Consider the following 14,497-nt stretch of genomic DNA (forward strand, 5'->3'; position numbering starts at 1 on the left):
AGATGAAAACCCACTGCTGAATGCTGCAGTTTGACACCTGTTACACCTATACACTAGTCTAGTTATTACCAACCAAAGATGGAGAACTGCAGCGGCCATTTCTCTGTATTTGTATTGAAACCATGGTTGATCAGATATCATTGGCATATCATGGATACATTTTGCAGTCTCAACTTTGTGAGTGATGTCATCTCAAATCGCAGTTATTCGCTGTGTTGCTGGCCCTTTAAATATCTGGAGTCGCCATAGTTACACATTCAGGAAATGGCAAATTCATTGGCAGCATGCCCACTGCTAGGCCTACAACGACGTCTAGAGCTGTTTTTACATTAATTTCGCCGTCTGTAACCGAGGGGAAAACAGTTAACTCACAGTAAGCTAGGACATCGACACGTAGCAACCCTTGCTGTTCTACATTGACATCCAAAGGGAAGGAAACGGTCCAACTGGTTAGCTAGCTAACGTTAGCTAGCTTGCTAGCGTATGTTGCAAACGTTAGCTGGCTTGTCAGCTTTCTTTACAGTTGTCTTTTTCTTGCCAACCTGCCCCACTGTCTTCTATCTTTGCTGCGGCCACACATACGTAGTTGGTTCGCTGTCCATGGTGCTGAAGTTGATCATATTTGCATTGCAGCCATAAACCAAGGTTAGTGTTGTATGTTTTTCATAAAGCCATAAAAATGTAAATATCAGTTTGGTGATGTTTGAAAAATGGTGTGCATTGATTTTGATTTTATTAGGGTCCCCATTAGCCGACCTCAAGGGCACAGCTAGTCTTACTAGGGTCTGACACATAACACACAATACATTACAGACAAAAGACTACAATTTACTTATATTTAAAACATTAACGTGTGTGTGTGCGTGCCCACATCTATCAGTAACACATACAGTACCAGTCAAAAGTGTGGATACACCGACTCATTCAAGGGTTTTTCTTTATTTTTGTTCCATATTGACTGACCTTCATGTCTTAAAGTAATGATGGACTGGAATTTCTCTTTGCTTATTTGAGCTGTTCTTGCCATAATATGGACATGGTATTTTACCAAATAGGGCTATATTCTGTATACAACACAACACAACACAACTGATTGGCTCAAACGCATTAAGAAAGAAATAACACAAATTAACTTTTAAGAAGGCACAACTGTTAATTGAAATGCATTCCAGGTGACTACCTCATGAAGCTGGTTGAGAGAATGCAAGAGTGTGCAAAGCTGTCATCAAGGCAAAGGGTGGCTATTTGAAGAATCTCAAATATAAAATATATTTTGACTTGTTTAACACTTTTTTGTAATTTCATAGTTTTGATGTCTTCACTGTTATTCTACAATGTAAAAATAAAGAAAAACCCTTGAATGTGTAGGTGTGTCCAAACTTTTGACTGGGAGTGTACATGACAGTACATGCACACAACAAGCAGGTCACATGGGGGAGTGGCGTTGTGCCGTGAGATGTTGCTTTATTTGTTTCTTGAAACCAGGTTCGCTGTTCACTTGTGCTATATGAGATGGAAGGGAGTTCCATGCAATCATGGCTCTGTATAATACTGTACGTTAACTAGATTTTTTTCTGGACCTGTGGACTGTGAAAAGACCCCTGGTTGCATGTCGGGGGGGGGGGAGTGAGTATGTGTGTCAGTGCTGTGTGTAACAATTAGTAATTCCCATCACATTAATGTTTCTTATAAAAACAAGAAGTGATGCAGTCAGTCTTTCCTCAACTCTTTCCTCAACTCAAGAGAGACTGGCATGCATAGTATTGATATTAGCCCTCTGATTACAATGCTTTACTAGGGCCTTCTTTGCAGCACTTAACTATATGACTGGACAATAATCAAGATAAGATAAAACTAGAGTAGAGGGCCAAGAGAGCTGCCCTGCGGTACACCACACTTTACATGTTTAACATTAGAGAAGCTTTCATTAAAGAAAACCCTCTGAGTTGGTGTGTGTAAGTGTCAGGTAGTGTGTGTAAGAGTCAGTTGTTGTGTGTAAGAGTCAGTTGGTGTGTGTAAGTGTGCCCATAGGCTACGCCCTCTCATCCCTTCCAGGCTTTTGGGAGGGAGGGTGGACAATGCGCCTGTCATAGCGGATGTAAGCATGATTCTTCTGCTCAATCATCAGACGATTTTTCCTGATTCATCTGGAATTCCAGTTTATTTTTTTTACATGTATCCAAATAGAAACAGATCTGGGCCCGGTTTCCCAAAAGCATCTTAAGGCTAAGTTTGGTTAATAAAAAAATGGTCAGATGACACAGATGCTAAGCTACAGGACTGTTTTGCAAGCACAGACTGGAATATGTTCCGGGATTCTTCAGATAGCATTGAGGAGTACCCCACATCAGTCACCGGCTTCATCAATAAGTGCATCGATGACGTCGTCCCCACAGTGACCGTACGTACATACCCCAACCAGAAGCCATGGATTACAGGCAACATCCGCACTGAGCTAAAGGGTAGAGCTGCCGCTTTCAAGGAGCGGGACTCTAACCCGGAAGCTTATAAGAAATCCTGCTATGCCCTCCGATGAACTATCAAACAGGCAAAGAGTCAATACAGGACTAAGATTGAATCGTACTACACTGGCTCTGACGCTCGTCGGATGTGGCAGGGCTTGAAAACTATTACAGACTACAAAGGGAAGCACAGCCGCAAACTGCCCAGTGACACAAGCCTACCAGACGAGCTAAATCACTTCTATGCTCGCTTCGAGGCAAGCAACACTGAAGCATGCATGAGAGCATCAGCTGTTCCGGATGACTATGTGATCACGCTCTCCGTAGCCGATGTGAGTAAGACTTTTAAGCAGGTCAACATTAACAAGGCCGCGGGGCCAGACGGATTAATAGGATGTGTACTCCGAGCATGTGCTGACCAACTGGCAAGTGTCTTCACTGACATTTTCAACATGTCCCTGACTGAGTCTGTAATACCAACATGTTTCAAGCAGACCACCATAGTCCCTGTGCCCAAGGACTCTAAGATAACCTGCCTAAATGACTGCCGACCCGTAGCACTTTGAAAGGCTGGTCATGGCTCACATCAACACCATTATCCCAGAAACCCTAGACCCACTACAATTTGCATACCGCCCCAACAGATCCACAGATGATGCAATCTCTATTGCACTCCACACTGCCCTTTCCCACCTGGACAAGAGGAACACCTACGTGAGAATGCTATTCATTGACTACAGCTCAGCGTTCAACACCATAGTGCCCTCAAAGCTCATCACTAAGCTAAGGATCCTGGGACTAAACACCTCCCTCTGCAACTGGATCCTGGACTTCCTGACGGGCCGCCCCCAGGTGGTAAGGGTAGGTAATAACACGTCTACCACGCTGATCCTCAACACGGGTGCCCCTCAGGGGTGCATGCTCAGTCCCCTCCTGTACTCCCTGTTCACCCATGACTGCATGGCCAGGCACGACTCCAACACCATCATTAAGTTTGCAGACGACACAACAGTGGTAGGACTGATCACAGACAACGATGAGACAGCCTATAGGGAGGAGGTCAGAGACCTGGCCGTGTGGTGCCAAGATAACAACCTCTCCCTCAACGTGATTAAGACAAAGGAGATGATTGTGGTCTACAGGGGAAAAAAAAGAGGACTGAGCACGCCCCCATTCTCATCGACGGGGCTGTAGTGGAACAGGTTGAGAGCTTCAAGTTCCTTGGTGTCCACATCACCAACTAACTATCATGGTCCAAACACACCAAGACAGAGGGTAGTGCGTACGGCCCAGTACATCACTGGGGTCAAGCTTCCTGCCATCCAGGACCTCTATACCAGGCGGTGTCAGAGGAAGGCCCTAAAAATTGTCAAAGACTCAAGCCACCCTAGTCATACACTGTTCTCTCTGCTACCGCACGGCAAGCGGTACCGGAGCGCGAAGTCTAGGTCCAAAAGGCTTCTCAACAGCTTCACCCCCAAGCCATAAGACTCCTGAACAGCTAATCATGGCTACCCTGACTATTTGCACCCCCACCCCCTCTTTTACGCTGCTGCTACTCTGTTTACTATTTATGCATAGTCACTTTAACTCTACCCACATGTACATATGACCTCAATTACCTCGACTAACCGGTGCCCCCGCACATTGACTCTGTACCGGTACCCCCCTGTATATAGCCTCCCTACTGTTATTTCCCATTGACTCTATACCGGTACCCCCTGTATATAGCCTCCCTACTGTTATTTCACATTGACTCTACACCGGTATCCCCCTGTATATAGCCTCCCTACTGTTATTTCACATTGACTCTGTACCGGTACCCCCCTGTATATAGCCTCCCTACTGTTATTTTATTTTACTGCGGCTCTTTAGCTATTTGCTTTTATTTTTAGATTTTTCTTAATTAACACTTTATTTTACATTTTTCTTTAAAAATTGCATTGTTTGTTAAGGGCTTGTAAGTAACCATTTGACTGTAATGTCTACTACACCTGTTGTATTTGGCGCATGTGGCAAATACAATTTGATTTGATTAGATCATTAGAACCTTCGTAGGAGCATCGTTAAATCTCAGAGCCACTATTTACGTTGCACTTGAAAACGGTCGTATTCTAACGCCTTCCTCAGACCACTCGTAGAACAGATAAGTGCATCGTTAGATGCTTTTTATACACAGAATATCTCTGCTAAATATAGAATCACATGGTTTATCCGTCTCTTTGTGACAGCCGATAACTTCAGAACAAAGTTCACTACAAAATAAAAAGCTGCCAATGTCTTTGGAATTGATACAAACAAGCGACGTATAAAATTATGCTTCTAATGAAAACCGAGATGAGCAGTACCCTAGGCTATAGTCCTATTTCAAACATATTGAAATACATTTCATGTTCAATCAACTGAGTTCTATATCTATCTGTAATTTTTCTCAATATATTTCATGCTGTGTAGCCTAACATGCACACAATGATGTGCCAAATCGGTGATTTAGTGCATTTGTTTTGGGTAAGCATTAGAATAAGCCGCCTCAACATTTTGCAGCTCAAAACGTTTTGGGACGGTGACACATTTTGTGTTGTTTTGGCTCTGTACTCCAGCACTTTGGATTTGAAATGATACAATGACTATGATGTTAACATGCATACTGTCAAGGGTTAATTTGAGGGTATTTTCATCCATATCGGGTGAACCGTTTACAGTACTTTTTGTACATAGTCTCCCCATTTTAGGGGACCAAAAGTATTGGGACAAATTCACTTATGTGTATTAAAGTAGTCAAAAGTTTAGTATTTGGTCCCATTTTCATAGCACACAATGGTTACAACAAGCTTGTGACTCTACAAACTTGTTGAATGCATTTGCTGTTTGATTTGGTTGTGTTTCGGATTATTTTGTGCCCAATATAAATGAATGGTAAAATAATGTATTTTATCATTTTGGAGTCACTTTTTTGAAAATAAGAATAGAATATGTTTCTAAACACTTCTACATTAATGTGGATGCTACCATGGTTACGGATAATCCTGAAAGCATTGTGAATTATGATGATTGAGAAAGTTAGAGGCATAAATATCATTCCCCCCAAAAAATGCTAACCTCCCCTGTCCCCTGTCCCCTACCCAAAATCCTAGGGTGTATTCACTAGGAACCAAGCTGAAGCAAACGGAACGAAACTAGGAGGGACCTACATACATGAATTAACCTCCCGAGTGGCGCAGTGGTCTAAGGCACTGCATCGCAGTGCTAGCTGTGCCACTAGAGATCCTGGTTCGAATCCAGGCTCTGTTGTAGCCGGCCGCGACCGGGAGACCCATGGGGCGGCGCGCAATTGGCCCAGCGTCGTCCAGGATAGGGGAGGGAATGGCCGGCAGGGATTTAGCTCAGTTGGTAGAGCATGGCGTTTGCAACGCCAGGGTTGTGGGTTCGATTTTTTATTTAATTTTTTATAAAAAAATAATGTATGCACTAACGGTAAGTCGCTCTGGATAAGAGCGTCTGCTAAATGACTAAAATGTAAAATGTAATGAATTTGTCCAACAGAAACTCTCTTTTGTTGCAAAACGTTTTACTACAGTGTTTGACTAATGAATACACCCGTGGTTTCCCTGCTTTTCTAGCTTGTCCTCCTCACCACGTCCCTGATTATATTGTAGCCTCGACCGGGACTTGAACCCAGGTCCAGTGACAGTCAACTCAACACCTTAGCCGTCAAGCCAAGAGATCCAAACCTCTTGATGAGGTCGTAAGGTGTTGGGTTAAGGTCCCTACAGTTAAGGATTGTTGCTTGATTCTGCTGCTGAGTCCTTTCTCAACAGGAGTATTAATATGGGTGTCAACACTGTCCCCATGTACTGATCACATCCCTGCTCTTCCAACAGGAGTAGCTAATAATATGAGCGTCAACACTGTCCCCTGTACTGTGAAGCCTGCTGTCACCCTGCAGATTGAAGATGCTAAGACTGATTCAAGTCGTCCCGGTGTCTATGTCGTAGACGTTACACTTCCTATAGGACAGACTGTCAATGTGAGTCGATAAAACCTGATTCCTTTTTCATACACAGTTTTTTTTCTCTCCACACACTTGGTAAAATGAGGCTATGTGAAGTAGGCTATTTTCTTTGGAAGTGAGTCACTTTGAAATCTTCTCTGAAGCTCAAAGTAGTTTCCTTCGAGGCCCAGCTTTTCTAGCGATAACAAGCCTGGTATTCTAGTGGTTTCAGAACTAACTATCTCTTCCTACAACTTTCAAGCTAGACATGATTGCCACTCAACCATTGTCCACATACAGTAACAAACATCTAATCTGTGTCTTCATCACCCCTCCTAGATCCAGGAGATCTCCTTTAAGAACTACTACACAGCATACTTGTCTATGCGTCTACTGAGGAGAGATGGGGAGGGGGCAGCTAAGTGGGCTACGTGTCTGAGGAACCACTGTTTGATGCCCAGCCCACACACTGAAGAGGGTTCACAAGACTACTGCTCTGTCTACAGACAACAGGTTAGGGGAGGGAGGGAGGGAGGGAGGGAGGGAGGGAGGGAGGGAGGGAGGGAGGGAGGGAGAAGGACTACGTCTCTGTCTACAGACAGCAGGTTAGGGGAGGGAGGGAGGAGGACTATGTCTCTGTCTACAGACAGCAGTACAGGTAAGACATTAGGAGGTGTATTCTGATGACGGCTTTATTTCTACATCTGGCTAAAATATTCATCACCAAATGCTCCTGAGCCATTTCATATGGAATCTTAAGAAACCTTGATGTGATATGAGTGACAATGCATTTGCATTATGTAAATGTATCTTCTTTTTTTAAATAAAGGATCACAGCTCAGGTTTGCTTATTTTTTTAAAAGTTAATCTTGGAGGTAAACCAAATTATAGTTTGGCTTACTTCAAGTAGCTGTTAAGCTAATTTACATGACTTGTGGAAGCCATGTTTCCTGATTAGTTCAGTATGGGTGTTTGATGTGGAAACCATATTTCCTGATTAGTTCAGTATGTGTGTTATGGTTGTTAGATGCTGATGGAGCCAGATAATGTGTTATGGTTGTTAGATGCTGATGGAGCCAGATAATGTGTTATGGTTGTTAGATGCTGATGGAGCCAGATAATGTGTTATGGTTGTTAGATGCTGATGGAGCCAGATAATGTGTTATGGTTGTTAGATGCTGATGGAGCCAGATAATGTGTTATGGTTGTTAGATGCTGATGGAGCCAGATAATGTGTTATGGTTGTTAGATGCTGATGGAGCCAGATAATGTGTTATGGTTGTTAGATGCTGATGGAGCCAGATAATGTGTTATGGTTGTTAGATGCTGATGGAGCCAGATAATGTGTTATGGTTGTTAGATGCTGATGGAGCCAGATAATGTGTTATGGTTGTTAGATGCTGATGGAGCCAGATAATGTGTTATGGTTGTTAGATGCTGATGGAGCCAGATAATGTGTTATGGTTGTTAGATGCTGATGGAGCCAGATAATGTGTTATGGTTGTTAGATGCTGATGGAGCCAGATAATGTGTTATGGTTGTTAGATGCTGATGGAGCCAGATAATGTGTTATGGTTGTTAGATGCTGATGGAGCCAGATAATGTGTTATGGTTGTTAGATGCTGATGGAGCCAGATAATGTGACTTCAGTGAGACTGATCCTGCGACAGCCTTCGTCAGCCTGGCTGAATTTCAGTGTGGAGGAGATTAAACTACACCCCTGTTTAAATGAGGTAAGTCACTGAAAAATGTATAGAGGGTTGTACTGTATGATCAAATAGAAAGAAAACATGATCAATGTGCCTCTGATCATCAGGCCTGCAGCATAACTGTCTTAAGGTTGGGGGTACTGAGTAGTGGAGTTGAGAAACACTGCCGTTGAAGTTATTTCCACAATAAAGTGCATTCATTCACTCTCTCTCTTCTTCCAGGATTCAGAGTGGGACATTCCTGATTGGTTGTCAGACCTCACACAGGTTGACCAACTGTGTGATTTACAGGTAAGGCTCTTATCAACCAGTTGGTTCTCTTCAATATAACTTTATAACTATCAGCCCTTTTAGACTGGATTCCAGTATTCTAACTCCTACACAGCTTCCTTTGGGATCCCTCGTAGTCAAGTATGATTTCCCTCCAGTTTTCACAGGTCTGGCTGGCCGGCCATGGCTGAATAGGCCAATCTGTGACCTGCAGATCTTGTCTCAGTGGGGGCGGATCTTTTACGTAATTTAGCAGACGCCGTTATCCAGAGCGACTTACAGTAGTGAGTGCATACATTTTCATACTGGTCCCCCGTGGGAATCGAACCCACAACCCTGGCGTTGTAAGCGCCATGCTCTACCAACTGAGCTACACGGGACTACTTGTCTCAGTGGGGGCAGGGATGGTCAGATCTTGTCTCGGTGGGGTCAGGGATGGTCAGATCTTGTCTCAGTGGGATCAGGGATGGTCAGATCTTGTCTCAGTGGGGTCAGGGATGGTCAGATCTTGTCTCAGTGGGGTCAGAGATGGTCAGATCTTGTCTCGGTGGGGTCAGGGATGGTCAGATCTTGTCTCGGTGGGGTCAGGGATGGTCAGATCTTGTCTCAGTGGGGTCAGGGATGGTCAGATCTTGTCTCAGTGTGGCAGAGATGGTCAGATCTTGTCTCAGTGGGGGCAGGGATGGTCAGATCTTGTCTCAGTGGGGGCAAGGATGATCAGATCTTGTGTCAGTGGGGGCAAGGATGGTCAGATCTTGTCTCATTGGGGGCAGGGTAGTTCATCCTATCGCTTTTCCCAGCTAGTAGTTTTCTTCTTTCTGCCAGGAAGAGTTGTGTTCCATTGATGATTTTGGTACTCCATGAGGATCTGTCAAGGACATGGGTTTACCTATTGTTAGGATCCCTATGGCTTTTCTTCAGGTGTGCTTTGAGGTTGTCACGGAAACACTTCTTCTGACCTCCAGGGGCACGGATTCCATCTTTGAGCTGGGAGTAGGAGACGTTTTTGGGAAGCCTTGAGTTGCTTATCCTTGCGAGGTGACCTGCCAATCGGAGTTGAGGTTTCATAATGGTGGCTTCCACACTGGAGGAGTTGGTTCTCTCCAGGACACTGATGTTTGGTTGTCTGTCTTCCCAGCTGATGTTCTGTATCTTCCTGAGGAGTTGGTTCTCTCCAGGACACTGATGTTTGGTTGTCTGTCTTCCCAGCTGATGTTCTGTATCTTCCTGAGGAGTTGGTTCTCTCCAGGACACTGATGTTTGGTTGTCTGTCTTCCCAGCTGATGTTCTGTATCTTCCTGAGGAGTTGGTTCTCTCCAGGACACTGATGTTTGGTTGAATGTCTTCCCAGCTGATGTTCTGTATCTTCCTGAGGAGTTGGTTCTCTCCAGGACACTGATGTTTGGTTGGATGTCTTCCCAGCTGATGTTCAGTGTCTTCCTGAGGAGTTGGTTCTCTCCAGGACACTGATGTTTGGTTGTCTGTCTTCCCATCTGATATTCAGTATCTTCCTGAGGAGTTGGTTCTCTCCAGGACACTGATGTTTGGTTGTCTGTCTTCCCATCTGATGTTCAGAATCTTCCTGAGGAGTTGGTTCTCTCCAGGACACTGATGTTTGGTTGTCTGTCTTCGCAGCTGATGTTCAGTATCTTCCTGAGGAGTTGGTTCTCTCCAGGACACTGATGTTTGATTGTCTCTCTTCCCAGCTGATGTTCAGTGTCTTCCTGAGGAGTTGGTTCTCTCCAGGACACTGATGTTTGGTTGTCTGTCTTCCCATCTGATGTTCAGTATCTTTCTGAGGAGTTGGTTCTCTCCAGGACACTGATGTTTGGTTGTCTGTCTTCGCAGCTGATGTTCAGTATCTTCCTGAGGAGTTGGTTCTCTCCAGGACACTGATGTTTGATTGTCTCTCTTCCCAGCTGATGTTCAGTATCTTCCTGAGGAGTTGGTTCTCTCCAGGACACTGATGTTTGGTTGTCTGTCTGTCTTCCCATCTGATGTTCAGTATCTTCCTGAGGAGTTGGTTCTCTCCAGGACACTGATGTTTGGTTGGATGTCTTCCCAGCTGATGTTCTGTATCTTCCTGAGGAGTTGGTTCTCTCCAGGACACTGATGTTTGGTTGTCTGTCTTCCCAGCTGATGTTCTGTATCTTCCTGAGGAGTTGGTTCTCTCCAGGACACTGATGTTTGGTTGTCTGTCTTCCCAGCTGATGTTCTGTATCTTCCTGAGGAGTTGGTTCTCTCCAGGACACTGATGTTTGGTTGAATGTCTTCCCAGCTGATGTTCTGTATCTTCCTGAGGAGTTGGTTCTCTCCAGGACACTGATGTTTGGTTGGATGTCTTCCCAGCTGATGTTCAGTGTCTTCCTGAGGAGTTGGTTCTCTCCAGGACACTGATGTTTGGTTGTCTGTCTTCCCATCTGATATTCAGTATCTTCCTGAGGAGTTGGTTCTCTCCAGGACACTGATGTTTGGTTGTCTGTCTTCCCATCTGATGTTCAGAATCTTCCTGAGGAGTTGGTTCTCTCCAGGACACTGATGTTTGGTTGTCTGTCTTCGCAGCTGATGTTCAGTATCTTCCTGAGGAGTTGGTTCTCTCCAGGACACTGATGTTTGATTGTCTCTCTTCCCAGCTGATGTTCAGTGTCTTCCTGAGGAGTTGGTTCTCTCCAGGACACTGATGTTTGGTTGTCTGTCTTCCCATCTGATGTTCAGTATCTTTCTGAGGAGTTGGTTCTCTCCAGGACACTGATGTTTGGTTGTCTGTCTTCGCAGCTGATGTTCAGTATCTTCCTGAGGAGTTGGTTCTCTCCAGGACACTGATGTTTGATTGTCTCTCTTCCCAGCTGATGTTCAGTATCTTCCTGAGGAGTTGGTTCTCTCCAGGACACTGATGTTTGGTTGTCTGTCTGTCTTCCCATCTGATGTTCAGTATCTTCCTGAGGAGTTGGTTCTCTCCAGGACACTGATGTTTGGTTGGATGTCTTCCCAGCTGATGTTCTGTATCTTCCTGAGGAGTTGGTTCTCTCCAGGACACTGATGTTTGGTTGGATGTCTTCCCAGCTGATGTTCAGTGTCTTCCTGAGGAGTTGGTTCTCTCCAGGACACTGATGTTTGGTTGTCTGTCTTCCCATCTGATGTTCAGTATCTTCCTGAGGAGTTGGTTCTCTCCAGGACACTGATGTTTGGTTGTCTGTCTTCCTATCTGATGTTCAGTATCTTCCTGAGGAGTTGGTTCTCTCCAGGACACTGATGTTTGATTGTCTCTCTTCCTAGCTGATGTTCAGTATCTTCCTGAGGAGTTGGTTCTCTCCAGGACACTGATGTTTGATTGTCTGTCTTCCAGTATCTTCCTGAGGCAGTGTTGGTGAAAGGGACTTGATGTGTTTGCGATAAACGTTTCAAGTTTCAGTGCCGTATAGCAGGGTAGGAATACGTTTACCAAAGGCAGAACTAGCTGGAGCAATCCGATGTTGGATTTCATCATCGATTAGGATATTGCTAGAGAGGTGGCTACCTAGGTATGGGAAACTGGGCACGTTTTCAAGCATTACATTTTTGGCTGGGATCTAGGTGGGTGACCGGTGTGCTCCCGGAGCTTGCTGGAATATGATCTTAGTTTTACTTGTATTGAGTGTTAGACCCATCCTTCTGTATGCTTCTGGGAATATGTTGACGATGGCCTGGAGGTCAGCTTCTGAGCAGTCATTGACTTGGGCATCAAGTGACTGCATACTGAAATTCTACAACAGAAGTGGTTGTGGTTCTTGACTTGGCTCTGAAATGGTTGATATTGAACATGTTCCCGTCTGTCCTGTAGGTGATATACATGCCTCTGGGTCTACTCTGTCAGGTAGATCCTTCCAGCCAGGAAGATGGTGAAGAGAGTTGGTGCGGTGATGCAGCCTTGCTTTAATCTGCTCCTCATCTCGATTGACTCTGTGGTTTCGCCACCAGAGAGAATGACAGCATTCATACCCTCATGCAGGAAGTGGAGGATGTTTTAACACATTTTGTAGGGCGGACATATCTTCGGGAGGATTCTCCACAGGGCTTCACGGTTAACAGAGTCAAAGGCCTTGGTCAGATTGAAGAAGGCCATGTATAGCTGTAGTCTTTGCTCCTGGCACTTCTCTTTGCGTTAACGGGCTGAATTTCCTCTGCTGGGTTGAAAGCCACAGTTTTTTTGGCAAGGGATAGGAGTCTGTTGAGTAGGATTCTCGCAAGTGTTTAGCCTGCGGTGGCAAGAAGGGAGTGTCCGCTGTAGCTGCCACAGTCCAACTTGTCCCCTTTCTTGAAGATGGTGAAAAATTATGGCGTCTTTCAGTTCGCTGGGAAGATCTTCATGACTTCATCATTCCAAATCCTGACCATAAGGGAGTGCAGGGGATCTATTAGGAATTATCCTCCACCTCCACACACACACACATACACACATACACACTGTCCTCTTCTGGGAGAAGTTCTCTAAGGGGCTAACAAAAAAAATAACTGTCTTACTGGTCAAAGACCTTTATAAAACACACAGAAAATAGAATATGGAAACACAGTATTTATTTTGTTGCTGTGTCTCTAGGACGTTCCAGATCCTCAGACAAACACCGATAGCCATCTTCCTGGTCAATAACCTTTATAAAAACCCTAACCCTTTATACAACATAGCTACATAAAAGAGAAAATAATATCTGTTACAATTATTGTATATCGTTGTTGTGTCTCTAGGGTCTTCCAGATCCTCAGACGGTATCTTCCAGTATTCAGCAGATGTGGGCGTTAACAGAGGTCATGCAGACCAACCAGACCACTGCTTCCATAGGACGCTTCGATGTAAGACGTGTTCTTACTGTTCATTTAAACGTGGAGTCAAACGCAAATCACTTTTCCTGGGGTAGTGGGACAGAAAGATCTAGAAAGTAAAGATGGGTCTGTATGCTACAACACCTTTTATCGGTTAACAATGTTTCAATCCAAACTAATCTGCATTAATGTCCTGGACCCAAGTCTTTGTCAGTTGGTATCGATTCCATTTTGTTTTCAGCTCATTTATGGTCAACTCATTTCATTTTCATGCTTGTGTGTTTCTGGGCAGGTTGATGGCTGCTACGATATCAACTTGCTGTCCTTCACTTAACAAGGAATTGACTGGAGGTTAATTTTACATGGAGCCATCTATGGTGTTGCTGGTAAAATGTGAAGATCACCATTGCTCTCCCAAAGTGTATTTGATTAATTGCCTGTTATATTTAAGTTTTATGAAAAGTATATTTATTTGTGAAAAACTAAACTTTGAATAGTTTGTTTTTTGTTTTGTTTATTTTTTAACAACTTGCCCACCTTTGCCACTCACTCATGATTGTAACGTTGTTTAGTATAGAAGTCCAACAGAAGAGAGATGCATGTTGGCCTTCAGCCAGATGAGGGCAGTAGTGAGCGCTAAGGAGACGCTGTGAACTAACTATCTGAGATGTGGATATAGCATGCTGGCTGCTGTTGTTGGTGGTTTGCCGTCTCCAACTCTCTTATTGTAAGTTATTCGTGAATAATACGAATGTCTAATTACCCTTCAATGCAACACATAATTTCCATCAACATTGTACTGAAGAATGAGGTGAAGGAATTGATATGCTATACTTATTCATGGACGCCCAACCTTTTGACGTAACATATTATGGGCCTTACAAGAAGACATCATAAAGGCTCATATAGAAAGTCATTCATTCAACAGATGGGTTCTGTTATTATATTCAAATGATATTCCTGTATCCTACAAGCAATCGTATGTACGTAGATTAACCAGCCGTTTGGGTGCAGACCATTTGGTCAGTTTTTTACAGAACGAATGAAATAAATGTATATTGAAAAGGAACGTTCTAAAGATTGTCTCTTGTTGTGCTCCAATCGGAATCCCCCCCACCAGGGGTCAGCGAGGAGAGAGAAAGAGCCAGAGGGATTTCCTCCAGAAATGGCACGCTATTCCCTACATAGTGCACTACTTTTGACCAGAGAACTATGGGTTCCCTATAGGGCTCTGGTCTAAAGTAGTGCACTACGTAGGGAATAGAGTG

At 44.2% G+C, this 14,497-nt stretch overlaps 1 protein-coding gene across 1 annotated transcript; it reads left to right on the top strand.

The window, feature by feature from the left end:
- The first annotated feature begins 253 nt into the window (after positions 1-253).
- nicn1 (nicolin 1) lies at positions 254-14,290 on the top strand. Its single transcript, XM_084166891.1, has 7 exons — positions 254-645; positions 6,344-6,489; positions 6,793-6,966; positions 8,073-8,186; positions 8,385-8,453; positions 13,155-13,259; positions 13,522-14,290. The coding sequence occupies exons 2-7, from the start codon at positions 6,358-6,360 to the stop codon at positions 13,561-13,563; spliced, it is 636 nt and encodes a 211-aa protein (XP_084023017.1). The 5' UTR covers positions 254-645; positions 6,344-6,357; the 3' UTR covers positions 13,564-14,290.
- Positions 14,291-14,497: the final 207 nt, after the last annotated feature.

This window comes from Coregonus lavaretus (assembly GCF_964263955.1).
Source record: "Coregonus lavaretus genome assembly, chromosome: 8".
NCBI lineage: Eukaryota > Metazoa > Chordata > Actinopteri > Salmoniformes > Salmonidae > Coregonus > Coregonus lavaretus.